The sequence below is a fragment of the Chlorocebus sabaeus genome, chromosome 23, assembly GCF_047675955.1.
Source record: "Chlorocebus sabaeus isolate Y175 chromosome 23, mChlSab1.0.hap1, whole genome shotgun sequence".
NCBI lineage: Eukaryota > Metazoa > Chordata > Mammalia > Primates > Cercopithecidae > Chlorocebus > Chlorocebus sabaeus.
In genome coordinates, this window is record NC_132926.1 from 42324071 (window position 1) to 42351828 (window position 27758).

A 27758-nucleotide genomic window follows, 5' to 3' on the forward strand; every position below is an offset into this window, starting at 1 on the left:
GCCCCTGGGGCTGGGCTTCTGAGCTAGGTAGCTAAGGACCACAGTGGTGGTAGGGTCCCAGACAGGAGGTCTAAGGTAAGGCTGGGGGGAGGCTGGTTGCAGGGAGGAAAGAAATGGGTCTCTGCACATTACAGCTCACCCATGCATGGGACCCCAGCCCTCCTTCTTCCAATACTGGGGTTGGGCATTTGCAACAATCCACATCACCCCAGAGTGGAGAAGGGCATTGAGCTAAGGGAGCTCGAGGTGGAAGAGGAGCCAGGGAGGTCCATGGAACCACACCTGCTGGGCAGCCCTGCCCCTTCCTGACCCCTCGTCTCACCCCATCTGGCTTTCCCAGACACGAGAGCCACACGTGGAGCCTGGAACGTTCTGAGAGCCTGACTTCCGACTCTCAGTCGGGGATCATGCTATCATCAGTGGGTACCAGCAAATGCAACAGCCCAGCATGTGTGGAGGCCCGGGCAAGGCGGGCAGCAGCCTACAACCTGGAGGAGCGGTGCAGGGCCACCGTGCCACCTTACCATGACTCCGTGGACTCCCTTCGCGACTCCCCACACAGCGAGAGGTCAGTTCCTACCCCCTGGCCTACGCCCAGCCCACTTAGCCAGAGGACTGGCACCACTGGCCCAAGGCTGACCCTTAGGGCCCCTCAGAAACACTCCAAAGAGTCTAATCTCCATTTTTCAGATGGGAAAACAAGGTCCTGGAAAAGGTGAAATGGCCTCCTCAGAGCCATCAGCATGTTAATGACAGACTGGGACTAGAGTTAGGCCAGTGGACCCTAGTGGACAGTGACCATCTAATTTAATTGTCCTCCCAGGACACTTTTCACACTAGAAAAAAGACATTATTAATAGTTACACTGGAACATCAAGAACAAACAGGGAGCTGGGTGTGGTGGCTCACACCTGTAATCCCAGCACTTTGGGAGGCCAAGGCGGATGGATCACCTGAGGTCAGGAGTTTGAGACTAGTCTGGCCAACATGGCGAAACCCCTATCTTTACTAAAAATACAAAAATTAGCCGGGCATGGTGGCACATGCCTGTAATCACAGCTACTTGAGAGGCTGAGGCAAGGGAATCTCTTGCACCTGGGAGGCAGAGGTTGCAGTGAGCTAAGATGGAACCACTGCACTCCAACCTCAGCAACAGAGCAAGACTCTATTTCAAAAAAAAAAAAAAAAGAACAAACAGGGGCTATTCTGGACAAACCAGGATACATGCTAGAAGCTCCATGTCCCAGCAGGAACAGAAAGACACGAAGATGGAGTAGAATGAAGAGTGGCAGGGGAGATTGTCTTTGAGGACACTGACCAGCACAAGATGGACATGAGCCAAGAATGATGGCAGGCCTTGGCAGTATCAGCAACAAGGTCCCACAGTTCAAGGCCTTGTTGGGTTCCTAAGCAGTGGATGCAGTAAGAACCACAAAACGCCCCTTCTTCCCTGACTCCAAGCCAGGAGTCACAAGGGCCAGCACCCCTGCCACCTTGCTCAGCCTTGAGTGGTCCTCAGTAAGTGGGGTCTGTAGGAGGCGAGCAGGGAAAGATGAGTGGTACTAAAAACTCCAGACCAGGGAGTGGGGACAGGAGCAGATATTCCCCTGCTCTCAACTCAGCCTACTCCATGCCAGGCCCTGTGCTGGGCAGGCCTGCCTGGAAATCCAGAAATGGCCTGCCAGGTTCCTGCTCCTGAGGAGCTCCTAGCCACAGAAACAAACCAAGGAAGCTTACAGCAGCCTATGGAAAGTGCTAAACATGACACCACAGCAGGGCAGAGAGACCCAGTCTGACTGTAGGCTCTGGGAAGCAGCCAGGTTTTCCAAGCCCAGCTCCACCTGTGTGATTTGGGACAGCCTGATCACCTCTGTACCTTGTTCCCTCAGCTGTAGAACAGGGAGAACAATAGCTACTATGCATGGTTCAAGTGAAGGCCACCTGAGATCATGTGCACAGAGCTCTTTGCCTCATCCCTGGGATGGAGCTCATGCTCACTAGGTGTAGCTATTTATCAATCATAACCACAGCAGTGAGACTCCTTAATGGGTGGTAGGAAGGGGAGAGGCAGGAGAGCAGGAAGAAAGCATTCCAGGCACCGGGAACAACTTGAGCTGTTCCAACAGAGGCACTTAAGAACAGGGCTGATGAGTGAGGTGCCTGGAACAGGGTGGGCTGTAGGGAGCAGAGGAGCTGGGCCTGAACAGGCAAGCTGAGGCCAGACAGACTGACCCTGCGTGGGTAAACAGGAAGACCTGCTTCAGCAGAGCTGTGACTTTACAAGATTGCTCTGGGAACTGCATAGAGTGAAGGAGGAGAGACCCTGGGGTGGACCCAGGTGACCATATGTGAACAGCTGGGCCCCAGATGGGGTGGAGAGTGTGCTTCCAGAGAAGGGAATGGGTAGGGCTTGGTGGTTAATTAGACGTGCCAGTGGGAGCGGGAAGAGGGAAGAGTCAGACGATGCAGAAAAAATCATAATGGGGACTCCAGGCTGGTTCCAGAGAGCAGTGAGGTGCCCAGCTGTGCAGTTTGGAAGGGAAGCATGGAGGTGGGTGGCCCCCGTCCTGAGGTGACAACGGTGGGGCAGAAGGCTGATGGGCTTACAAGGGGGATGTGAGCACAAAAAGGGACAGGTACTCGGGATCCAGCCTGGAAGATATTAGCAAGGCCAGACTTCTGAAGGAGCTGGTGGTGTGGGGATGGGTCTGTAGCCACAAGCAGAGACACCTCAGTGGGATTTTGGTACTCCCCGAAGCAGGTTTTGACTTCACTATAAGAAGGAGTATTTCCCTCACTGGAGCCATCAGGGCATGGAAGGAATTGCCCCTGTGGGGCAGTGAGTCCAGGTCACAGGGGTATCTGAATGGGGACTAGTGGCTTCTGGAATTGGGCAGTATGAGTCCTGGTTCCTGCCCAGCCTCAAGTCACATCCCACCTCTGCCACTTCTTGGCTGTGTAAATCCTGAAAAAGTCACTTAAATGTTCTGAGTATTAGTTTCCTGTGTGTAGAATGGGACTGGCGGAAGGGTCTTACAGAGCTGCCGTACTAAACCAGATGGAACATGTACTATACCCCAGTGTGAGCCTTATCCCCTTGACGGTGAGCATTCCCACAGCAAGTGACCATTCATGGAAGCTCACCCGGGTCAGGCACAAGGGCTAACACATCCCCCTGATACATCATCCCAACAGAGCTATGGAATGAACACCATGGTTACGCCCGCGTAACAGATAAGGAAACCGAGGCTCGGAGAGGTTTAGGAAATTGCATAAGGCCACTGACGGTTGCCGCCGTCATTCTTGCAGGCGGGGTCTCAGGCAAGGTTAAGGCAAGTCTATGTCCGCCCCTCCCACCGTACCCCACCCCCAACTCCCCCAACCCCTCCTACGCCCGGCCTGGCCCTGGCCCATGCCTCTGCCTCTCCCCGCAGGTACGTGTCGGCCCTGACCACGCCCGCGCGCCTCTCGCCCGTGGACTTCCACTACTCGCTGGCCACGCAGGTGCCAACTTTCGAGATCACGTCCCCCAACTCGGCGCACGCCGTGTCGCTGCCGCCGGCCGCGCCCATCAGTTACCGCCTGGCGGAGCAGCAGCCGTTACTGCGGCACCCGGCGCCCCCTGGCCCGGGACCCGGGCCCGGGCCCGGCGCAGACATGCAGCGCAGCTACGACAGCTACTACTACCCCGCGGCGGGGCCCGGACCGCGGCGCGGGACCTGTGCGCTCGGCGGCAGCCTGGGCAGCCTGCCAGCCAGCCCCTTCCGCATCCCCGAGGACGACGAGTACGAGACCACGCAGGAGTGCGCGCCCCCGCCGCCGCGGCCGCGCACGCGCGGCGCGTCCCGCAGGACGTCGGCGGGGCCCCGGCGCTGGCGCCGCTCGCGCCTCAACGGGCTGGCGGCGCAGCGCGCAAGAGCGGCGCGGGACTCGCTGTCGCTGAGCAGCGGCTCGGGGGGAGGCTCGGCCTCGGCGTCGGACGACGACGCGGACGACGCGGACGGGGCGCTGGCGGCCGAGAGCACGCCTTTCCTGGGCCTGCGCGCGGCGCACGACGCGCTGCGCTCGGACTCGCCGCCACTGTGCCCGGCGGCCGACAGTAGGACTTACTACTCCCTGGACAGCCACAGCACGCGGGCCAGCAGCAGACACAGCCGCGGGCCGTCCCCGCGGGCCAAGCAGGACTCGGCGCCACTCTAGGGCCCCGCCGCGCGCACCTCCGCCTCGCCCGCCCCACTGTCTTTAAGGAGACAAGAGACCGCCTACTGGAGAGAAAGGAGGAAAAAATAAATAAAAATATTTTTATTTTCTATAAAAGGAAAAAAGTATAACAAAATGTTTTATTTTCATTTTAGCAAAAATTGTCTTATAATACTAGCTAACGGCAAAGACGTTTTTATAGGGAAACTATTTATATGTAACATCCTGATTTACAGCTTCGGAAAAAAAAAGAAACAACAACAAAAAAAAAGAGAGATGGGCCAATTTTTTGACTCTTTAATAGAAACCTATTTTGTGGTGCCTTTTGCTGTACGCTCATCTGGGGCTCCGGGGGAGAGGTCTTGGTTACGGGGTGCTGGGAGTGACAGCAGGGAGAGAAGAGGCTGCGGGGTTCTGGTGGGGGCGAGGGTGGGGGGCCGTGAGGGGTTGGCCCTGACGAAGAACTGAGGACAGAAGTAGCTTTGCTCCCAGGCAAGAGCTGGAGTTCCCGACCCCTGGGAGGAGAGGGCCAGGACCCTAGGCTTGGAGCTGGAGCTGGGGTAACTTCCAGGGGGAGATAAAGACACAGCTACCGGAATGGGGAAGCCCTGGCTACTCACAGCTGTTAGAGGAGGAGGGCAGAGAAAGGTCTCGCCAAGAGCCTGGGCCCAGGGAGGTGGCAGCTCTGCCAGGGGCCCAATGTTGGCGGCTCCTGTCCCCCACAGCCTCCAGGACGCCCCTCCGTCCTCTGCAGCACCTTTGTTTACAGGTCGTCTTTTCTATTTTACACCTGCATGTCCTTTGCATTTCAGATTCTTTAGATTGGATGCATGGTCACGCTGGGACCGAGAAGAGCCACTCGACAGTGTATTCCCCTTTTAGCAATAAAGTAACACCATTTCCTTCTCACAGGCTGCCTCCCAGCCCCCAACCCACCTGTGACTTCCACTTGTCTCCGGTCCTGCCCTCCCACCCCCAAAAACTGGGTCCACTGCTAATTTGTCAAAAAGGTAATTGTTTAAAAAAAAAATCCCAAACAGAAACAAATGGGAATCCTGTCCTGAAATGTTTGAACACCTGACTGTCGACACTTGAACATTTTTATATTATAAATAAAATCAGAAATAACTCCTGTTTGACTGTGTGTGCCTAGCCCCAGATGAGGAGGGAAGTCAGAGCACGAAGTCCCATGGTGGATGTGGATGATGCTGGCCTGGAGGTTGGAGAGGGCCAGGGCAGTCCCTGGAAGGAAGTGACCCTCTCTCCAGTCTCCCGGCCCCAGCTCCCAGGACAGACTCCAACCCTCCTCCCACTCCCAAGAATATTTACAAGGTGTCCCCCCAGCTGCTGGGGAACCTGGCCAAGGGACTGACACAAATTGCTTCAAACTCAGCGTTGGAACTCTGGCCCAGTTCCTGCCCCGGATCTATGGGCCGGACTGAGACAACAGTTGCCGGCCTAGGTGGGTGAGGAGGGATGGGTTGTGGGGTTGGTACTAGCACAGCCGAGGCAGGGTGACCCCTGGACCCTGAGGCATGTCACAGGCAAAGTCTGGACATGGAAAGTGGCTTGACAGGTACCCTCAGCTGCCAGGAGGACCACAGCTGCTGCAGCTCATAAGCCCACAGGGTGTTGCTCTTTCCCCAACTTTATACCCCCTCGGAGCCAGGCCTGTCTAAACCCGCAGCCCTGAGGGAAAGTACATGATTTCAGTATGGAGAAGGCAGATAGAGGCCCAGGGTTCAAAAGCCTTTCCCCTCATCAGCTGATTTAGTAAACCGGTGTCCGGCACCGGAAACTATTCGGTTCTAGTCAGACACATGGACGTCTTCCACCCAAACAGCTGAGGTGGTTGGCATGCACACTTGCCTACGCCTGTGTGTTTGTGTGGGTGTGGGTGGGTGTGAATCCCCCTAGGATGTGTGTAGTCAGAGACCTACAGGTGGGAGGGACAGAGAGGCTGCGGGTTGAGAGGGCTTCGGCATCAACAGGGCATAAGTTCAAATTCCAGCTCTGCGCCTTCTAGCCGTGTGATGTCTCTAGGCCAGTTTCCTTGCTGGGAAATGGGTAATGCAAATACCTATTCCAAAAGGTTGCTGTGGAGATTATAAAGTACAGTGCTGATGCTGGCACGTGATAGATGCCTATTACATGGCTGATTTGATGGTGGTGATGACAATCTCCTGTGCCTTGCATCCTTGTATCACACAGCCAGAGTGACAGAAACTAGATGAGAGGGCGGCGATGGAGAAAAATAAAGAACAAACTGAAGTTATTGTATTCATTAAGGGGGCGCTGGGAAAAAGTACCTGCTACAAAAAATTTTAAAAAGGAAAATAATGAACTCAATCCTGCATAAACCTGCAACTCACTGGCCCTTCCCGGCCCCCTTCTGTTGATCTCATCCAGGCCCCGCTGCTGTCTCTGGGTTTGTGGTTGGCTTTAAAATTCTCTGAGAGCCAGTTATTCTTCTATGTGACCTGTGGCTTCTATAGGATTCCAAATTAACTCCATATGAACTCTTGGGGAACCCATTGACCTTTGTCTGATCCAGCTTATTGTCCTCATGTGACCTTTCCGAGGGCTCTAGGTTGCTGTTGCCTTCTAAATTTTAGAGTCAGAAGCTACGCAATGAGAACACCAATCTCTATGTGGCCCTCAGTTGATTCTGAATGACCTCTTGGTGAACTCACCAACCTTTGCATGAGCATCAGGTACCTTCATTATATGTTCTGAATCCTACAGTACCTGCCATACGTGCCGAGAGTCCAAGGCCAGAACCTAACAGAGTTCTTTCCTCACGTGTCATCCACCCATTCATTTCACAGGTATGATTAGGATGCAGGAATACATGTGGCCAGAGAGGCCCCTTCTCCACTCTGCCTCTCAAACCTCTGCCTTGGGGAGCCTTCCCAGTGGCCTTTCAGGACGAGTCGCAGTCCTGTCAAGCTACTTCCCTACCACTGCCCTGTCACTGGAACATATAGGACGACATTCAGGCAGCTTCCCAAGTCAGAGGCTTCGTCCCCACTTTCCCAGTTCTTTCTTTCTCTTCCAGGTCATTTATTGGCTTCTCTTTCCAGCCCCTCCCAGAGACCCAAGTGGTAATGGTAACTGCCTGTTCTCACCACGAAACTGTGAGCCCCATGACGACCGGCAGTCAAACTTCCTCCCACCACCATATTCCCATCACCCCGCCCAGCGTGCAGCACACAGTTGGCCCTCATTGAATGAGAGGATGAAGGCGCAAGAGACACCGCCCTCAAGGGACAGCCCCCAGAAGTCCCTGAGCCCGAGGCCACTTCCCAGGACCACCAGGTGGCGCAAGCCACTTATTGTATGTCACCAGTCCTGGATTTGGACAGTCCTAGAAAATGGGCATGTTGGAGACAGCAGTTGTGCGGGGTGAGGATCCATTCGAATGCAGGAAGAAATATTAGAACTTTGACTTAGATTTATTTTCATCTCATCTTTTTTAAATTTCTATTTTTGTGTATGTTTTATAATGTACATGATATTTTAGTACAGTAGTACATGTATATAATTTACAAATAAATAATTATACAATTAAGGAAGTGAACTAAACATTTTTTTACTGATGGGAGGCACAACCCGTGCTCAGGAAGCACATCTGTCCACAGCTGCCAGAGCTCCCGGCTCTGCTCTCCACTCACCCACCCTCAGGAAGTGAAGGGTGGGACACTGACCCCGAAAATCACAGGACTTCTGAGGCAGCGTGGAGAAAGTACAGAGAGCTCTTTTGTAGTGCCACATTGCGTTTTCAATTTCATTTAAGTGAACGTTTACTTCCTCTGAGCAAAACGAAGGGGCCAGATGGTTTGGTTCTAAAACACACTTCAGCTGATCCAACTTAAATAATCAGAATTTAAATCACTACATCTCTCCACATAATCAAAAGTCCCTTGCCTCAAATGTGAGTGGGCCTGTAAAGTTAGATACTTAGTTGCAAGCCTGGCTTATTTTATTAACTAAGTATGTTACCACTGATGCCAAATTGCTGGCCAAACTACAGTAATCTATTTAAACAATAGAGAGGATTTGCTCTTCATAGCCTCACTGAATGTGCCATCGCCCCCACCCACTTGTCAGTTGGAAAAATGCAGGGCTTAAAGGTGCTAGCTAATCCGTGATCGTCAAGTGGCAAATTTCTCCACTCTTCCCAGATGCGGCCTTGGCTAAGCCTTTCTGATTCACTAGACAAATGAAAGAAATAGCGACAGAAAAACAATCAGTAACTTGTCATTCCACCTTTTCCCACGACCAAGAATTAATGGCTTCCATAACCGTCCTCCGACAAGCATCTTTGGGCTTGTTGACAAGCGGCCATTTGTGAGGCAGAGTGTCTTTTATTCCTATAGCAGTAGATCTGTCCAAGAGGCCACCTCTGGAGCTCAGAGACCTGGCAGCACCAACATAAAGACCCAAATATAAACAGGGCTGTGGTCCCATCCCACTCACACCCCAGGATATCCATGGGACAAATGGGGCGGTGCATACACGTTCTATTTTTTCCAAAAGTATCAACTGTAAGAGCAGTGTAAGTCACAGGTCAGCTGGAAGAGGGAAAAACAGGGCAAGGGAGACCAGCACTGCCTCCCCCTTCCCTCCTAGGGCGTCAGGAATGCCAGGGGGCCAGGTACAGCCATCCTTCCTAACAGGAGAAGCTCCAAAATAGGCTTTTCCTATATCTGATTTCATCCTCTAACTGATTTCAGTTCCAAAACCATCTTTCAGGGTTTCCTTATGTATACATTATTCTTATAGATGTATATTTGTGTCTGTATAAAAAGGAGACAGTGTGATCTCAATGGATGAAAAGAGGTGGACGTACATGTGAGTGGAGTCAACTTGACACTGAAAGGGCACAAGCCTGGGTCCCAGATTATTGTGATGTGAGGCAGGAGACCTGGGCATGGTTCTGGAGGCTGCTGGGAGGAGGGAGGAGAGGATGGTGCTGGTGGTCTGCAGACCTGCTGCTGGTCAACTCAGAGGAAGGAAGAGGAGAAAGGGTGGGGTTCCAGCTGAGACCTGGAGTCAAGACCTGCCCTCACACACAAGAAGATGAGGAGAGGAGCTTGATGAGAAGAGAAAGACTTGGGAAGACAACAGCCCTTCCAGCTTCTCCAGCGAGGTGGTGTCTAGAGCATGTACACAACTGGCCTACAAAATGAGGCTCCATGGTGGAGAGGAAAACAAAGGCCAGGGAGAGGGTCTGATGCCCAGAGATGCCCAAGGACGCAAGGAGATCAACGCCACAAACGGCATCTCCATCTCCTGGGCCCACAGGTTTTCTGCACCCCTCTGGCTGCCCATCAACTGACTGGAGCTTGGTCCGAGTGGCCCCTGGCTGGAATTGTGCTCACCGACCCCACTGGGGACATCTGCCCATCCTGGGGTCTGCACATCCATGTCAGCTAAGTATCAGGCCCAGTGGCATCCTTTGTGGTTTTGCTGCCAGTCACATGGCCCTGGCTGAGGGCAGGACTTGAGTGTGTCTTCCGGAGGGAAGGGTCATCCCCTTCCAGAGTGGCCAGCCGGGCCTCAATCCGCTCCAGATCATCTGAGCCCACTTTGATTTTCACAGCCAGGAGGTGGATATAGGTCTCATAACGGCTTTTCTGGGGAAAGGCCAAACACAAGGTCAAAAGACAACAAAAGAGGAGAAAAGTATGTGCACTTTGTATGACAAAAGACTGATTTCCTCAATATGCAGAGAGCTTTCACAAATCGTTAAAAAGATGAACAGTCCAATTAAAAAATAAACACGGGACATGCACATAAACTTCATTCACAATTTGAAAAATCCAAATAATTGGCAATGATTTCTTGGATATGACACCAAAAACCCAATCAACAAAAGTAAAAATACACAAATGGGACTACACCAAAATTTAAAACTTCTGTACATGAGAGGATACAGTCAACTGAATGAAAAGGCAACCTACAGAATGGGAGAAAAATATTTGCAAGTCATATGTCTGATAAGGGTCTTGTATCCAGAATATATAAAGAACTCTCAGAATGCAACAACAGAAGACAACCCAAATTTTTTAAATGGGCTTGAATCTACATTTCTCCAAAGAAAGCATACAAATGGCCAACAAGCACACGAAAAGGTGCTCAACATCATTAGTCATTAGAGAAATGCAAGTCAAAACCACAGTGAGATATCAATTCACACTCTTACTACTATCAAAAGAGCAGAAAATACATGTTGGTGAGGTTATGGAGAAATAGACAGAACCCTTGTGCTCTGCTGGTGAGAATGTAAATGGAGCAGCTATTATGGAAAGCTGGTGGTTTATCAAAAAGTTAAAAATAAAATTACCACATGATCCAGCAAGACCATTTCTAACTATAAACCCAAATGAGTTGAAAGCAGGGTCTTGAAGGGATATTTGTATACCCATTTTCATAGCAGCATTTTTCACAATAGCCAAAAGATGGAAGTAAGCCAAGTGTTCACTGATTGATAAACGGGTAAACAAAATATGGTGTATACATACAATGGAATATTATTCAGCCTCATCCCATTTATGCCTAGTGTTCCATTATTGGAACGTTGGAGTTACTGGAAATAACTCATGGGAGTTATTTATATCATACTGCTCAAGGTCATCTCCAAGGTCTGATTTTTCATCAAAAAAAAATTTGACCTCCAACATAAATAGGTTAAAAAGAAAGGAAATTCTGACACACACTACAACATGGATGAACCTTAAGGACATTATGCTAAGTAAAATAATTCAATCACAAAAAGACAAATTGTGTATGATTCCACTTAGAGTAATCAAAATCATAGAGGCAGAGAGTAGAATGGTGATTGCCAGGGACTGAAGGGAGGGGAGAGTGGAAAGTTATCATTTAATGTGTACAGAGTTTCAGTTTGGGAAGAGGAAAAAATTCTGGAGACTAGTTACACAACAATGTGAATAGACTTAACACTGCTAGCTATACACGTGAAGATGGTAAATTTTATATTACATGTCTTACTGCAATTAAAATGTTTTTAAATCCAAATTAAAATAGTAATGAAGCTGGGTGTGGTGGCTCACACCTGTAATCCCAGCAGTTTGGGAGGCCAAGGCGGGTGGATCACCTGAAGTCAGGAGTTCGAGACCAGCCTGGCCAACATGGTGAAACCCCATATCTACTAAAAATACAAAAATTAGCCAGGCATGGTGGCACGTGCCTGTAATCCCAACTGTTCAGGAGGCTGAGGCAGGAGAACTGCTTGAACCCAGGAGGCAGAGTTTGTAGTGAGCCAAGATCATGCCACTGTACTCCAGCCTGGACGACAGAGTGAGATTCTATCTCAAAAAAAAAAAAAAGTAATGAGATACTAATTGTTAAACCTATCAGGTTAGTAAAGATTAAAACGTTTTGCAATGCCCAGTGCTGGTGAGAGCATGGAGAAATAAGTACATTCACAAATTATTAAAGGGGTTAGAAATCAGGGCAAACATTTAAGAGGAAGGTTTGGCAGCATCTGAGGGCCTTCGTCTGAACTTCAGCCCCTCACCCCTGTCAGGGAAGGCTGGCACCCTGGAAGGACTGGGGACTAAGGGTCAGGGGACCCTGTTCCCTGCCAGCTGCCACATGAGCAAGTCCCTTTATCAGTAGGCTTCACCTCCCCAGTCTCACATCAGGCCAGACAGGAAGGAGAAAGAGCAGGGCACTGGGCTTTGCAATCCAGCCCCTCAAGGCTCACCTCGAAGGTGAGATAGTGCTCCTTCAACCGGTACTCCTCGGCCTCCTTGGACTTGATGCCCCTCTCGACTGGGTGACACCTGTGTTCAGCCAGCTCCGCAGTCAGCTGTCTCAACTTATTCTCATGAGACCGCAGTTGCTCCTCCTGGGAAGGCAAATCGTGGACTGTGAGGCCTTACTCTCAGGATGTCACGGAGTGGCTCAAATCCTGTTCTACCAGGAGCTGCTCCACCAGAGGGAAATGAAGGCCTAGCCAGGGTCACCAAACTGTGGTGATAGAGCCAGGCTCTGGACCCGAGGGCATGCTCCTCCTCCCACCTCCCTTCCTCCTCTTGCTGCTCCCATCAGCATCAGCTTTCCTCGATGCCCCCTAGCTCGGGAGACAAGAGATGCTCACGCTTATATGTGGACATAGACAGTCCCTGACACAGACACACAATGACCCACACACACAACCCAGCTCACATGCACTCCCATGTGCACACACAAACACCCCGGACCAAGGCCAGCCTAGCCCAGGTATCCCCTGCTCCTTATGATACACGTGTTCTCTTACATTCATGCCCAGACACACGCAATGGTCACAGACCCAGGATCACACCTGGTGGAGTGACAGGCGGAGACACTGTCACTGATGGGCAAGCGCACACACATCCCACCCACTACAGGACAGCCAGGCCCCCTGGTGCTGTGTGCTCATGCGTACATGTGTATGAGTCACCACCTGTGTGTTTACACACATGAATGTGTGTGGTGTGTGCACATACATGGTGTACCTGCATTGCATAGGGGTTCTGGGCAGAAGCAGGAGCCCAGGAGCTCAGTGGGGAGACCCAGGACAAGGCCTAGTGGGAAAGACCACTGGCAAAGAGGAAGTGTGGGGCTTCTGCTGCCCTCTACCTCTCAAGCTCTGGGCCACCATTTCTCCTGTCCTCTCCAAAGCAGCCCTGAGAGCCTGCAGCATGGGTGAGCTGGGTTTTCTAGGATTACAAATAAAACATTTAAGGATAGGTGAGGGCAGCAAAAGAGCACTGAATGAAGAGTCAGCCAGGTGTCACCTGTGTGAGCTCCCTGTGACACAGTCTCTTGCATTTGTGCCCAGGTGCACACAAGACCACCAACTCTCAGTCACATCCACAGGGATGCACTAGCAGAGAGGCAGCTCCATGCCAACTGCCACAGCCACGGCCCCTGTATGACGTTCCTTGGTCTCCCCATCTGGACGTGGGGGTGGGGTGCATCGGATGGAGAGAAGAAGTGTCCTTCTCTGGTGTCCTTCAGCCCAGGATCACCCAGCCTAGAGACAGAGCTGGGGTGGGGCTGCTGGACGGGGGCCTGGGCTGAGGATGGCAGCCTAGGGAGGCAAAATCTTGACCCAGGAGCATGTACCTGGCAGAGGCGGGTGGTGCAGGAGGGCAGCAGGGGACGACAGAACTTCTTCATGGAGCTGACAGCGGCTGGGAAGGCTGGGGCAGAGAAGATGGCTGCCACCAGGTTGATCCTGAGGATCCAGGACAGCATTTCTTCCTTGCTCCTGGGGACAGGACGGGGAGAGGGTGCTGGCCTCTCACACAGGACTCCCTGTCCCCTACTCAGCATCACATATCCAGCACTGGGCCTGTCACTAAGAAGGCACCACTACCTCTAGATGAGTGGGTAAAGGAGAGAGGGAGGACGCTTGGGGGCTGGATGGGCCTGGCCAGAGCTATGCAGGGAGCTCCCTTTCTATCCCAGCTCCCAGGCACACCGGGATTCTCATGTGAAAATCAAACTTCCCAGGTTCACAGCTAGTGGCCCTGGAGTGAATGGGTGGGAATGACCGTGGACTGGGGATCATCAGAGGCAATGGCAACTAGGCGACCCTCACAGTCCTCCTGCCCTCCCCTGCTGCCTGCCCAGCACTGGCACTGTGATCCTGAGGCCTCATCCACCAGCCTGCCTCCTTGCAAGCTCATGTGCACTCCAGTCTCAAGTCATAGGAAGGCGAGAGGTGGTAGAAGGACAGCCTTACAGGTTACCTGGAGGGTGCATCTTTCCCACATTTAAAGCGAAGGATGATTCATAAAGATGCCACCTGCCCCACATTTCAGACCCCAGCGCACTCAGCAGCCCCTGCAGGGCTGTTAAACACCGTTGCTGGAGCCATCCCAGAGCTTCGGGTTCAGTAGGTCTAAGGCAGGGCCAGAGAGACTGCAAGTGATGCTGAGGGGAACCACACATTGAGAACCGCTGCTTTGGGGGGACCCAGCTGTCGGTCTGGGTCATGTGGATACACATGCTCTGTTGCTGACTCACGGGAAGGAGAGGGGTTGTGTGCTGCGTCACTGCGGCCCTAGGCCGCAGGTGGGAGTGAGGGGCTCCAGCTCCTACTCACGGTGCCTGGAAAAGGAATACCCTCCAGTCGGCCGTCTTAAGCTTGAGCACGTTGGACTTCTTGCTGTAGTCAGAGGCCCTGGTGGCCAGAGCGTGATGCACGCGAATGGCGTTCTTCAGGTCACCCTCCGATAGAGCTTTGTCAGGCCTGTACTCATCCTGGGTGGGGCGGGATGGGTGAGCTAGGGTCACTGACCCACACCTTCCACTCTCTCCTCCCCTCACTCCTCTCTGTCTAACCCTATAGCTCCCTTAATTTTCTGTTCCTGCTGCCTCACCCACCCCAACAAGAATCCAGGCATCCCTCCCCTTACCCCAGTTTGTCCCAGAGGCCTGAACAGGCCTCACGCTGAGTGTCCACTGAGCGACTGGGCACCAAGTTCTCCCAAAAACCTCCAAAGCCCTGAGTGGGCCCAAGTCTGGGGAAGAACCCAGCATGTGCCTGACTCCCAGGTCCTGCCTGGGGCCCTTGGGGTGCCACAAGGCTGGGGCGGGATGGGACTGAGCTGGCCCTTTCTGAGTAAGGTCTCTGGGGCAGTCTCTCACCTTCTGCAGGTACAGGATGGTCCCTTTGAGCACCGCATAGAATTTCTTCCAGCCACGCCTCCCACGGGGCGCTGGAGAGGAGGGCACTAGTAGTGTGGCTGCAGCCACTCTCTGCAATCTCTCCAACCCCACCTCCCACTACATGTCCACCTGTATGTTCATCCCCAAGGAGTGGTCTGGGGCACCCCCCTCTGTGCCAGCCTCCCTCCCATGCCCCTCTCCCAGCCTGACACCCACTCCTCTTGCCATCCATGTCAGCATGAGTCTTCCGGGTCAGGACGCCGTGCTTGTAGGTGGTGGCACTGAGCGCCTGTGGGACATCCAGGAAGGGGTTGCCACCATCCAGGATTCGCGTCACCTTCTTCGTTCCTGTCCCGAACTTGTCATCCACCAGCTCAGACAGGGATTTCCTCAGCTCGTCCTCATCACTAGAGAAGTACTAGGCCTGAGCGCCACCTCCAGGGAGGCCTCAGCCCCGAATCATCACGGCCTTCCCCACCAGCCTCCCATCCAGGATCCAGGGTCAGGGAGGAAGAGCAGCCCCAGGAGGCAGTGATGAAGAGATTCCAATTCCAGACCACAGATCCAGATCTCTGACCCCTCCTCTCATCTCCACTTCCGACCTCTGACCTCTGATCTTTGATTTTTGTCCTCCAAGTCCCAAATGTCACCCTTGATCACAAATGTGGAGACTTTACTGTCTCCAGGTCTCCCTCCCAGTCTTCCTTTTCCTCTCTCCATCCCAGGGAGCACTAACCGTGGCCAGACTGAAGCTGCTGCACAAACCGCACCAACATGCTGAAAGAGGGAGGCCAGCAGGTAAGACCCTGAAGTCTGGGCCCCCACGAGAGCCCTGGCAGAAGAGTGCCAGCTCTTACCCTGTGGGGTTGGAGTTCCTGCCAATCCCTGCCTGAGGCCTCTACATGGACCTGGCTGCCCTGGGGAGCACAGCAGAGCCTTTCACGGTCTCCCCAGACAGCAAGGTCAACATCCCTCTTTCCTGATGAGACCTACAGGTCTCACTGCCTTTGCAGGGGAAGAAGTTAGAGGGCACTCTCCCCTTCCCACTGTCAGTAACAGTCACCACTTAAACGTGGACATATTCTACAGGTTATAGGGGCCTCATGCCTCCTGTCTGCCTACTTCCCAAAGGGAAAGGAGTGGTCATCAATGGGAATTGGAACACTATCCCCATATAGAAAACCAGCTGTGGACATCATAGAACTAAAGTCACAGTTCAACCTATTCCATAACAATGCAAACATTGCACTCTTTTTCTCAATACAGAAGATGAATCCAAAGAGGAATTCAACACCAGGTGTGAGCCAGCTAGACACAGGTGTCGGGCCCTGGATTGGGAGGGATCAGCACCATGGAGAGTGGTCAGAATGACGGACCTGCACCCCCACACTCCCCCTCCCAGGGATGCAAGCTCCCCATACCTGTGCCCGTAGGCACTACTCACATGGCCCATTCCAGCTTTTCATTCTTGATGGAGTTGTAAAGGGTCTGGGAGAGGGAAAAGAGAGAGGGAGGAATTCAGGTGAAGAGTCAAAGAAACCCCCATCTACCACCAATAATGTGGGTACAGTGAGAGATCACCTTTTCAGCCAGTAGGGCAAAGTGGGTGTTTGATTCATACTTATTTGTTAGATGGGTAAGTGAGTGGGTGGGTGGATGTATGGATGGGTGGTATTTAATTATGTGATCACTTAATGTCAATCTCCCGTAGGAGACTGTAAGCTTCACAAGGTCAGAGGCTGTCCATTTGTTCACTACTGAATCTCCAGTGCATAATCCAGAACTTGACATACAGCAAGTGCTCAACAGGGTAGATGAATGGATGGGAGGATGAATGGGAGGATGGGTGAGTGAATGGATGGATGGGGAAGTGGACAGGTGGAAGATGGAAGGATGGGTGGGGAAATAGGCAGGTGGATGGGTGAATGAATAGAAGATGGGTGGGTGGATAGAGGGTACATGAGGAAGATTTAGGGGTGTATGCATGAGGATGTGGGTGGGCAAATGAATGTCAGGGTGTTGGGTGGATGATTGAGTAAATGATTGGGTGGATAGATTTGAGGATGAATGGGTGGGTGGGTTGGTGAGTAAGTGAATGGGTGGGGAATAGGAGGTAGGGGGATGGGTGAGTAGATGTGGAGATGTTTGTCGAGGTGAGTAGACGAGGGAGTGTTTGAAGAGTACAGGGTGTCTGTGTGGGTGAAAGGTGAATGGGTGAGTGGCTGCTATGTGGGGAGTGGGAAGGGGAGGTTTGGGGATATATATATAGGTGATGGGTGAATGGGTGGGTATATGGGTAGGTGAATGATTGAGTGGCTGGGTGGATGCATGGGAGGATGAGTGGATGGGTGCAGAAGTGGGTAGATAGGCGAATGAGTAGATGGGGAGAAATGGATAGGTGGATAGTGGGACTGGGATTGTTTGATTCACAAATATGTTCTTAACAAATGCTTCTCAATGGTGAAGAATATAATATAGTAAGAAGAGTGACGGAGACAATGTTCTATGGAACATTGGGGTTTGGATGGAGACCTCCGAACTCATTATTCAACTACCCCTGTAGTATTATCAGATTCTTCAAACCCACTATTTAAAAATGAAGCTGGCTGAGTGTGGTGGCTTATGCCTATAATTTCAGCACTTTGCAAGGCTGAGGTGCGAGGATTGCTTGAGCCCAGGAGTTTGAGATCAGCCTGGGCAACACAGTGAGATCCCCAGGCTCTACAAAAATAAAAATAAAAAATAAAAAACATAAAAATAAAAATCGCCAGGCACAGTGGCATGCACCTATAGTCCCAGCTACTTGGGAGGCTGAGGCAGGAGAATCCTTCAAGGCCAAAAGTTTGAGGCTTCAGTGAGCCTTGATTGCATCACTGCACTCCAGTGTGGGTAACAGAATAAGATCTTGTCTCAAAAATACATAAATAATAAAAATGAGCCCATCACCAACCCACCAAAAACCTGCTCCTTTTCCTCAGTTCAGAAACAATCAGACTAGAAAGGCTAGAGTTCCACCCTTCACTTCAGGTTCAAAAGAAAACTGGATTCTCTTAATTCCTGGTGACGTTGAAGGAAAGAGGGGGCTTTTCCTTGTGGTGACAATAATGATGTTTGTGGTGAAGGTGGTGGTGGCGGTTGTGGTGGGTGGCAGCTGTGACAGTTGGTAGCAGTGTTGATTATTACTGTGACAGTAATGGTGATAATGGAGTACTAAAAACAAATCTCACAGAGCCTTCCCCTCTGCCTAACTCAGGGAACACAGAACAGCCAAATGTTGAGCTCAGTGGTTTCTAACTTTGTCATCATGGCCCTGCACCCTGTGTTAAGGGCCTGGAATGCCAGGATTTCATGGGGCAGAGACCTCTCTCCTCTCTATCCACACAGGGTGCAGCTAGTGGGATGGGGACTCTCAGCAGATAATACCTTCAGCAGGTCTTTGGCAAAGTCTTGGCCATCATTCAGCTGGTCCAAGTTGGCAATGAATTGCTGACAGGACATCTTCTTGCCAATGTTCTGTAATGGAGAAATGGTTCTGCCTAAGAGTAGGGAAGGAGGCTGGTGTGTTCCCCACACACCCTGCCCTGCCCAGCCAGAGGGATGAGGCAGCGTTAAGGGCAATAATAAAAATTCAATTGCATGAATTTTCTATTGTCTCCAAGAGTTTACAAAACTCTTTCTCACAGTCAGAACTGTGCTTGATTCTCAAGCATCTTGAGAGGTTGGGCTTCTTCTGCAGCCCAGGTGAAGGAGTCAGGCTGGATGAAGAGTTGTAAGAGCTGACATTTGCCAGGTGCCTACTGTGTTCCAGGTCTTGTGCTTGACATGCATTATCTTATTTCTTTCTCACCCCAAGGAGAAGGTGAGGTGCCTGTTTTTATTGTCCCCATTTGACAGGTAAGGAAACTGAAGTACAGGAAAGTGAAGTGACATGCCCATGATCACACGGCAAGGAAGTGAAAGGGCCAAGTGTATCTGAAACCAAAGCCCGTGCTCTCACCGCTACTCCACGGTTAACTCTCCCAAGGTCACTCAGCACCAGGGCTTGAACCCCGGCCTCTTGGCTTCTGAAGAGAAGCTCTGCATATTCTGCCACAACTGTCTCACCCTCTCACCTGCACAGAGGGGCAGCAAGGCTTCCAAGACATAAGTGAAGTGAGGGAAAGTTTATGGGAGTCAAAAATCAATTGCCATGGACACACATGAGTGCCCCATGCTGAGCTGAGCTGGAACAAAGAGAACCCAAGCAGATTGTTTCACACTCGGAGGTAGAAACAGGCAAAGAGCTGGAAATGACTAAATCCCCAAGTCCTGCCTTTCTGTTTTAACCAATGAGTAGCAGAGGGGCTCAAACCCTGCAAACCCAACACCTAATATTCATACTTCCAGACTCTCCTTGGAGTCCCCATGTCTGAGAAAACACTGAACAGGACCTCATCTTTGTGAGGATGAAGACTCTTGAATAGCAGATACTTATCACTGTAGGATTTTGTGGATTGGGGTTTGCTCTAAAGCAGTGTTTTCCAAGGTTTACCTACAGAACTCTGGTATCCCAGGAGATGGAAATAGGTATTCTCTCAAAAAAAGATTTCATAATAGAACAAATTTATGTACATGTTTCAGAGTCTTTACCACGCTCATATGTGCTGGTGTCTCCAAGGAGAGGATCCCATGTCATTTCCCAAGTTTACTGACCTTGGCACTATTTTAGCAAAGACACTCTATTAGCATCATATGGGACATTCACACACCATAGAAATCATTCAGAAAACAATGATGTAAGGCTTTATAAGTAGCTGACAAACAAGAACTTTCTATGCTTTTCCAAATCGTTCAGGAGAAAAGGTCCTATGTATGCCTTGATACAAGTGTGTTTTGTATGTTTCTGTGTATAGTTTTACATATATACGTGTGTGTGTACATAGATAAATATATAGCCATGTGTGTACATTTGTGATAGATTATGAGGGCAATGCTGATAAGACTGTCGTTGAGTTCCACACAAACTGAACATTCCCCAGCCATTGGTCAGGAGCGCAAAATCAAAAAATAACAAGGCAAGATTTCTAATCTGAGCAATATCAGACTATCTTCTTGTGGCTGAAACTTCCCAGCAGCATTGGAGGCTTTACAAAAGCAGTGAAGGCTTCAAGGGTGAGGATCCTGCATGGGAGTGTGGAGAGGTGACCCCAGAAAGAGCAGTGTTCCTCCCTGAAGCACCTGCTGCTTCCCAGCAGTGGCCAGGGGCTGAGTGGCTAAGTGGCCTCTTAGGATTGGAGAAATGAGATTGGAGTTCAGGGTCCACCAAGGACATGGGTCTTGGGAAGCACCCAGTCACACTTCAACAAAAAAGTTGAAATTAAGAAAGAAAATACTAAAAGAAGAAAAATTATCCCAGATGGAAATGTGGAGAAGCAGAAATGAATGAAATGACAAAAAGAATTGGTAACTCTAAATGAAAATTGACTATGTAGAGCAACAATAAAGTTTTCCAGGGAATAAAATATAGAGAGATATAATAGTTAAAAGCATGACAATAGGAGTATATAAGTTAAGAGAGCAGTAAATGGAACTAAAGTGTTTCAAGGTATTTCATTGCCCAGGAAGTGGTACAAGTACTTTATAAGTCGAAAATGCAAATTGCCAACCATAAAAGGAATTCCGAAAGAATGCAAAACGAACAAGCTAACAGAGCAGGGAAATGGAATTCTAAAAAATACTTAATCCAAAAGTAGGCAAAAGAAGAAAATAAAAGAAACAGAACAAGGAGTCAAAGAGAAAACAAACAGTCACTTGATATACTTAAACTCAAATATATCATAATTCATTAAATGTTCAAATTAACATTATTACCGGATTTTATTTTTAACTATATGATACAAGAGACATGCCTTAAATATAAAAGAACAGAAATCGTTGAAAGAAAAAGTCAGAAAAGGATGTACCACATAAACACTAACAAAAGAACTCCAGTATAGCTACACTAACGTCTGACAAAATAGATTTGAAGGCAAGAAGCATTACTAGACATAAAGAAGGACATGTTCATAGTGATAAAAGGGTCAATCTGCCAGAAGATATGATCATCCTAAATGTGTATACATCTAGTAGCATAGCTTCAAAATATACAAGACAAAAATTGACAGAACCAAAAGAAGACATATTCACAATCTTGGCTGGAGATTTTAACACTGCTCTCTTAGTAACAGGAAGAACAAGCAGACAAAAAATTGGCAAGAATTCTATGCCAAAAAAATTAGATAATCTAGATGAAATGGACAAATTCTTAGAAATACACAAGCTACTAAAACTGGCTCAAGAAGAAATAGAAAATCTGAATAGACCTATAACAAGTAAAGAGATTGAATCAATAACTTAAAAAAAAAAAAAAAAAGCTAGGCTAGCTGTGGTGGCTCACACCTGTAGTCCCAGCACTTTGGGAAGCCAAGATGGGAGGATCACTTGAACCCAGGAGTTGGAGACCAACCTGGGCAACACAGGGAGACCTTGTCTCTAAAAAAAAAATAAAAGAAAGAGAGAAAAAGAGGAAGGAAGGAAGGCAGGAAGGAAGGAAGGAAGGAAGGAAGGAAGGAAGGAAGGAAGGAAGGAAGGAAGGCAGGAAGGAAGGAAGGAAGGAAGGAAGGAAGGAAGGAAGGGAAAGAAAGGAAGAAAGGAAGAAAGAAAGAAGGAAGGAAGGAAGGAGGGAGGGAGGGAGGGAAGGAAGGAAGGAAAGGAAGAAAGGAAAGAAGGAAGGAAGGAAGGAAGGAAGGAAGGAAGGAAGGAAGGAAGGAAGGAAAGGAAATTAGCTGGGCATGGTGGCACATGCCCGTGGTCCCAACTACTCAGGAAGCTGAGGTGCTTGAGCCCAGAAGGTTGAGGCTGCACTGAGCCAGGATCACACCACTACACTTCAGCCTGGGTGACAGAGAGACCCTGTCTCAAAAGGAAAACAAAACAAAACAAAAACAAAAACAAAACAACAACAACAAAAAACAAACACTATCAAGAGATGAAAAACAACCCATGGAGTGAGAAAAAATATTTGTAAATCAAGTATCTACCAAAGGTTTCGTGTCTAGGATATATAAAGAACTCTAAGAATACAACAACAACAGACAAATAACCTAATTTTAAAATGAATGAAGGACGTGAAGAGACATTTCTCCAAAGAAAATATACAAATGGCCAAAAAGTACATGAAAAAAATGCTCAACATAACTAATCATTAGGGAAACACAAATCCAAACCACAATGAGATACCACTTCACATCCACTAGGATGGCTATCTTTTCTTTTTTTAAAAAAAAAAAGAAAAAAAGAAGAAAGAAAGAAAGAAAAGGGTTGGTGAGGATGTAAAGAAATTAGAACACCCCTGCACGTTGGTGGTAGAAATGTAAAATGGTTCAGCTACTATGGAAAACAGTTGGGCACTTCCTCAAAAAGTTAAATGTAGAATTATCCTATGACCCAGCAAGTCTACCCTAGGTATATACCCCTAAAATATGAAAACAGATATTCAGACAAAAACTTGTACACGAATGTTCACAGCAGTACTATTCACAATCACCGAAAGATGGAAACGACCCAAATATCCATCAAGAGATGAACAGATAAACAAAATGTGACATATCCATACAATGGAATATTATTAAGCCATGAAAAATGAACTACCAATACATGCTACGACATGAATGAACCTTGAAAACATGCTAAATGAAAGATGCCAGTCACAACAGGCCACATATTGTGTGATCCTACTCATATGAAATATCTACAATAGACAAATTCACAGAGACAGAAAGCAAATTAGCATTAGCCAGGGGCCAGGTGGAGGAGGAAATGGGGTATGACTGCTGATGGGTGTGGGGTTTCCTTCTGGTGTGATGTAGATGTTCAGAAACTGGACAGTAGTGACGACTGCACGCCATTATGAATGTACTTAGTGCCACTAAATTGTAAGCTTTAAAATAGTTAAAATGGTAAGTTTCATAACAAGAAAATAAATCAGTAAGAATATACATGATTTTTACAACACATATAGGCACCTTATTGGCACATATAGAACGTTATAACCGACAACCACAGAATACATTCTTTTCAAGTCCACATGAAACATTCACTAGAATTGATCTTTCTCAGGACCAAAAAGCAAGACTCATGCAAAGAAGTGAAATTATACTGGGTAAGTTATCTGCTTTAAAATAGAATACTTACAATGACAGCCAGGCAAAAAGACATGCACCCAGATCATCTGAAAGCCCAAGGGAGGTCCATGATTTGGAGCCTCTGAATTCTCAGTTCCACCCCTCCCTCCCACCCCATTTGGATCTACAGGGCTTCCCAGTCTTTCCTGAGCCCTTGGACTTCTTCCCACAGCCTCTGTCTCCGAGCAGAGGAAAGTCACAGCGGGTACAACCACCGCCCCATCCCAACGCCTGGACCCTGGCACTCTAGGGCCAGGGCGACTATCTCCTCAAACTCATCTCCTTGCCCAGAGTAGAGGCTGGATGGGTGCAGGGTGATGCCCAGGCCATCGTCCAGGTAGTAAAACTGTGTCACTGCCTTTGCCCCACAGGAGCCAGGCCTTTTCCCACAAGTCTGACTTCCATGCACAGCCCTGAGGTCAGAACAATGCTAGCCTGTCTTTAAGGCTCATTCCAGAAGCAGGATGAAGTGGGCCAAGCAGACGTCATCCTTCAGGAGGAGGGGAGGGGCTGACCAAAGGTCCTATGGGCAGAAAAACCCTTGCCACTATTTGCAAATCTAGGCTAAACCTTAATTATACTTGGTATTCCCTTAAGGTTATTGTGTGAGGCTCTGTCACCATCTGAGAATGGGCAGACCCCTGCAGACCTCAGGATAGCATCCAAACCCTGGCCTGTCCCTCCAGCCCTCCACTATCCAGCCCCAATGCACCTTGCCAGAAACTCCCACTGTTGCCGCTCTTCAAGCAACACAAGGTTGGAGAGAAATTAAGCTATTCCTGAAAAACAACTAAACTTTGTTTCAGCTTGAGCTCTCCTAGAATGACTTCTCCCACCTACCCCTCCCTCTCTGTTTGCCTCAACCCTGGTGGTTCTCCCTCCCTTACCCCAGCCTTCAGTCCACTCACCAGTGCCATAGGCTATGCAACAAAAATGCCTCTGGAATTTCTCTCCTGGTCTCCATCTCCAATTCTAACCCACACTGCCATCTTCTCATGGCTGGAGCTTGCAAATCACCATTCCCTGACATCCCCCACTCAGTGCATCCCAGACTCATTTGCTGATCCGTCATCACCCATCATCACCAGCATCGGCATCATCTCCAAAACCCCCATTTCAAATACAACTCCTGACCCCCATCTCCTGCTCTTCCACCTCCCCCATTCTTTAAAATCCTCACTCCAACAACCCTTTGATCCTCTGTTGAGATCTGATACAGTTTGGCCCTGTGTCCCCACCCAAATCTCATCTCGAATTGTAATCCCCATATGTCAAGGGAGGAAGGTGATTGGATCATGGGGGTGGTTTCCCCCATGCTGTTCTCGTGATAGTGAGTGAGTTCTCAGGAGATCTGATGGTTTTGTAAGTGTTTGGAAGTTCCTCCTACATTCTTCTCTCTCCTGCCACCTCATGAAGAAGATGTCTGCTTCCCCTTCCACCATGATTGTAAGTTTCCTGAGGCCTCCCCAGCCATGTGGAACTGTGAGTCAATGAAACCTCTTTCCTTTACAAATTACCCAGTCTCAGGGATGTTCTTTATAGCAGTGTGAAAATGGACTAATACAAGATCCAAAGGTCCTCACTTTCTTTTTCATCCAGTTTAGATTCCAGACCCCATCGGTAACCACTTCCCTGCAAACATCTCTCTTGCCCCTTTCTGCTTCTGTCATATTTGCCTAGAAAAAGCCCAGCACTGACTAAACCCAACTGATTTCCTATACTGTACCTGTATCCAAGTCCAACCAAATACACTTGCAGGACACACAGCTATGCTGGTCCCATTTTACGTCTATGACCACAGCCACATGGGCATGGAGACTCCTGACACTGCCACAGTTCCTGTGTTTGCTCTCCATCCTCCATGAACATGGCATGCTTTTCCTTTCCATTAAAAGCCTCAAAGTCCCTGTAGTAGACACTGTGGCTCTCTCTCTCCAAAACCCCTTTCCCATTATGTATCAGCAATGAGGTGTGGGTGGGGAAGAATGACCCCACCTTCTAGCCCAGGGCTAGGCCCTGGATCACCTCATTCCTCTTGCCACAGAGATTGATTCGGGTAACCTAGGCTGTTTCCAGTTGTCCCATGGTATTCCCTGGGCCAAAGAGACCAGTTCAGAAAATGGCATATGCCCCATCTGGGGCCAATGGTATTTTACAGCCACTTTCTGGGAGCTTCTGTGGTAGAAGCCCTCCTGACTCCAGCTCCTAAGAAGACACTTCAGATACCAACTCTCTCCAGCAAGCAGAGAAGTGCGGCTGTGAGATCTGGAATTGCTGCATCTATCGGGCCTGCAGAGGGGAAGCCAGGCTTGGGATGAGGCTGACATCACTGTCAGAAGAAAATGACAAGAAATTAGATCACCTTTTAACTGGAGGCAAGGCTGAATCTAATCCACCCTGGACCCTGCCTGACTCTACACTTTTCAAACAGTAAGTAGCTGCCATTTTTAAAGCTAGTGGGTATTACATTTCTGTGACCTTAACTAAACCCATTCTGACTGGTCAGCCCCCGTCCCATCTTCACTCTCAGCTCAGGACCTCATCTCATGCTTCGTGGTAGAAGTAGAAGCTGTCAGAAGCCCCTCATCTTCTCATCGCCAGAGCTGCCAAGCCCACTGCAGCGCCTCCACTTTCTGCCTCACTTTCTTACGAACATGGGAGATGGGTCAACATCCCCCACTCCCATTTAAGGCCACTCCCCACCTGTGCTCTGCTTCTCATCTCAAGGGAAGCTTCCACTGTCCCTTCTCTCTCCTGCAGTGGCAGTGTCTTGTCTGCTGAGTTGATCCTGGCGGCACACGCACAAGGTTGGGCTGTCTTAACATCAGACTTGACTGCTGGCTCCTATCAGTCCCCCACGCAAGGCCAAACACCTTAAGAGCTGTCTATGGCCACCACACCCTGACCTCCTGAGCTCATCTCGCCCACTTCAACCTGGCATCTGTCCTCTCCACTCCACCTAAGGTGCTCTTATAAAGGCCTCTAATGACCTTGACCATCCCATCCATGACTGCTCCAATCCCAATGGTCACTCTCGTGCCATCACCTTACTTGACCTCATGGCAGCCTTTTATATAGTTGGCCACTCACTTCCTTCTCCTCGAAATGCTGTCTTGTCTGGGCTTCAGAGATGCCACACACTCATGGATTTCCTCCGACCTCCCTAGATGTGTTGCAGTCTCTCCCACTCCTCTGCCTTGCCTCTACATAACGCTGAGCTCCAGGACTTGGCCATCAGTGTGTTCTCTCTGCAGGGACATGGCAATCAGCCAGTCCCATAGCTTTGAATTCTACCCCACCCCCATCTCTGTCTTCAGCCCACGTGTCTGCACCAGGCCCAGACTCATCCATGTCACTGCCTCCTTGGTCTCCCCTCACTGATGTCCAGAGGCATCTCAAACACAGTTCAAAAGCGGGACTCAAGTCCGCCTCTCCCACTCACCACCACCCCCACACAGAAGTTTCTTCCCATCTCAGGAAATGGCACCCCCAGCTAGCCAGATGCCAAAGCCACCCTTGCTTCTCTCTTTCACTGACCAACCCCATCAGCAAGTCCTGTGAGACTCAGTCCTGAAAGGTCTCCCTCGTCAGTCCCTTCTACCCATGCTACCATCATCTCCCATCTGGACATAAACAAACACCTCTAAGGAAACAGTTCTGCAGCTCCTCAAAAAATTAAACACAGAACAACCAGATATATGAACCAGCAAGTCCACTCCGAGGTAGAAACCCCAAAGAACTGAAAACAGGTGTTCAGATGAAAGTTTGTGCACGAATGTTCACAGCAGCGCTATTCCCAACAGCCACAAGACGAAAACCAGCCCTGCTGGCCCCATTGCCCGAAATGCACAGTCCCAGATCTTTCCATGGCCAGGTTCCACTGATCCAGGTCTCTGCCCAAACCTTGCAGGCTTTCCCTGACCCCCAGTCCGGACCCCATCATGCCTTCCTGTGTATGCCCTTCACAGAGCCAGTACAACTTGTAATCGCTTGTTCACTTCTGTGTTGTCCACCTTCTGTAACAGGTGGGGCTCCCTTTCCTGTCTTGTTCATGGAATACAGAAGGTGCTCAGAAGACAGGGTTGTTGTTGAGCCTCCAACCTCAAGGGTCCCAGCGCCCCTCCTACACAAAGCCTCCCCAATTCCTCGACCAGACTGCACCCATCTCAGGGGCATGCCTTATAGCCCAATACCCCTTTACTGCCTCCCGCTCTGACCAGAACTTTTTCTGTGGGCACTAGCAGGGCCCCTGTTCCCGAGATCCCCACAACCCACCAGGCCTCAGTCCCTGCTTGATGAGTGACAGGGGGAGGGGAGGAGGCAAGGGGAAAAGCGCAAAGCGTCAGGTGCCCTGAAGAGCTCCCAGTAACTGCAACCTCCAGGCCTTGCACACGAGCTTTGCTTCATATTCTTTACACATTGGCACTTTATCATGGGGAAACTGATGTGCAGTGAAGTAAATAACTTGCCTCAGACCACACAGCCTTCGTGTGGAGCAACAGAGAACACAGCCTCGGAGCCCACGCTCCTAATCTCTGAGCAGGACCATGCAAAGAGAGGGACGTCTCTACTAAAAATACAAAAACTTAGCCAGGCGTGGTGGCAGGTGCCTGTAGTCCCAGCTACTCAGGAAGCTGAGGCAGGAGAATGTCATGAACCCAGGAGGCGGAGCTTGCAATGAGCTGA

General features: G+C 49.7%; 2 protein-coding genes across 8 annotated transcripts in view; one reads left to right on the forward strand and one right to left on the reverse strand.

The window, feature by feature from the left end:
• The window catches only part of NRG2 (neuregulin 2), a 260716-nt gene extending 255479 nt beyond the window's left edge, over window positions 1-5237 (forward strand). For all 4 annotated transcript variants that reach the window (XM_073010636.1, XM_008014663.3, XM_008014664.3 and 1 more), the window contains 2 exons: window positions 341-568; window positions 3435-5237. In XM_073010636.1, coding sequence (XP_072866737.1) covers window positions 341-568; window positions 3435-4200 — 994 coding nt within the window. In that variant the 3' untranslated portion in view covers window positions 4201-5237. The remainder of the gene's footprint in view (window positions 1-340; window positions 569-3434) is intronic.
• A 2399-nt stretch (window positions 5238-7636) lies between these two features.
• Window positions 7637-27758, reverse strand: part of PSD2 (pleckstrin and Sec7 domain containing 2) — a 55207-nt gene continuing 35085 nt past the window's right edge. For 2 of the 4 annotated variants that reach the window (XM_073010641.1, XM_038009490.2), the window contains exons 9-16: window positions 18295-18384; window positions 16316-16359; window positions 15088-15278; window positions 14851-14921; window positions 14306-14463; window positions 13321-13465; window positions 11933-12076; window positions 7637-9839 (exon numbers count right to left, since the gene is read on the reverse strand). In XM_073010641.1, the coding sequence (XP_072866742.1) occupies window positions 9636-9839; window positions 11933-12076; window positions 13321-13465; window positions 14306-14463; window positions 14851-14921; window positions 15088-15278; window positions 16316-16359; window positions 18295-18384 (1047 nt within the window). In that variant the 3' untranslated portion in view covers window positions 7637-9635. The other 2 variants (XM_073010642.1, XM_073010643.1) reach the window with 2 other exon arrangements.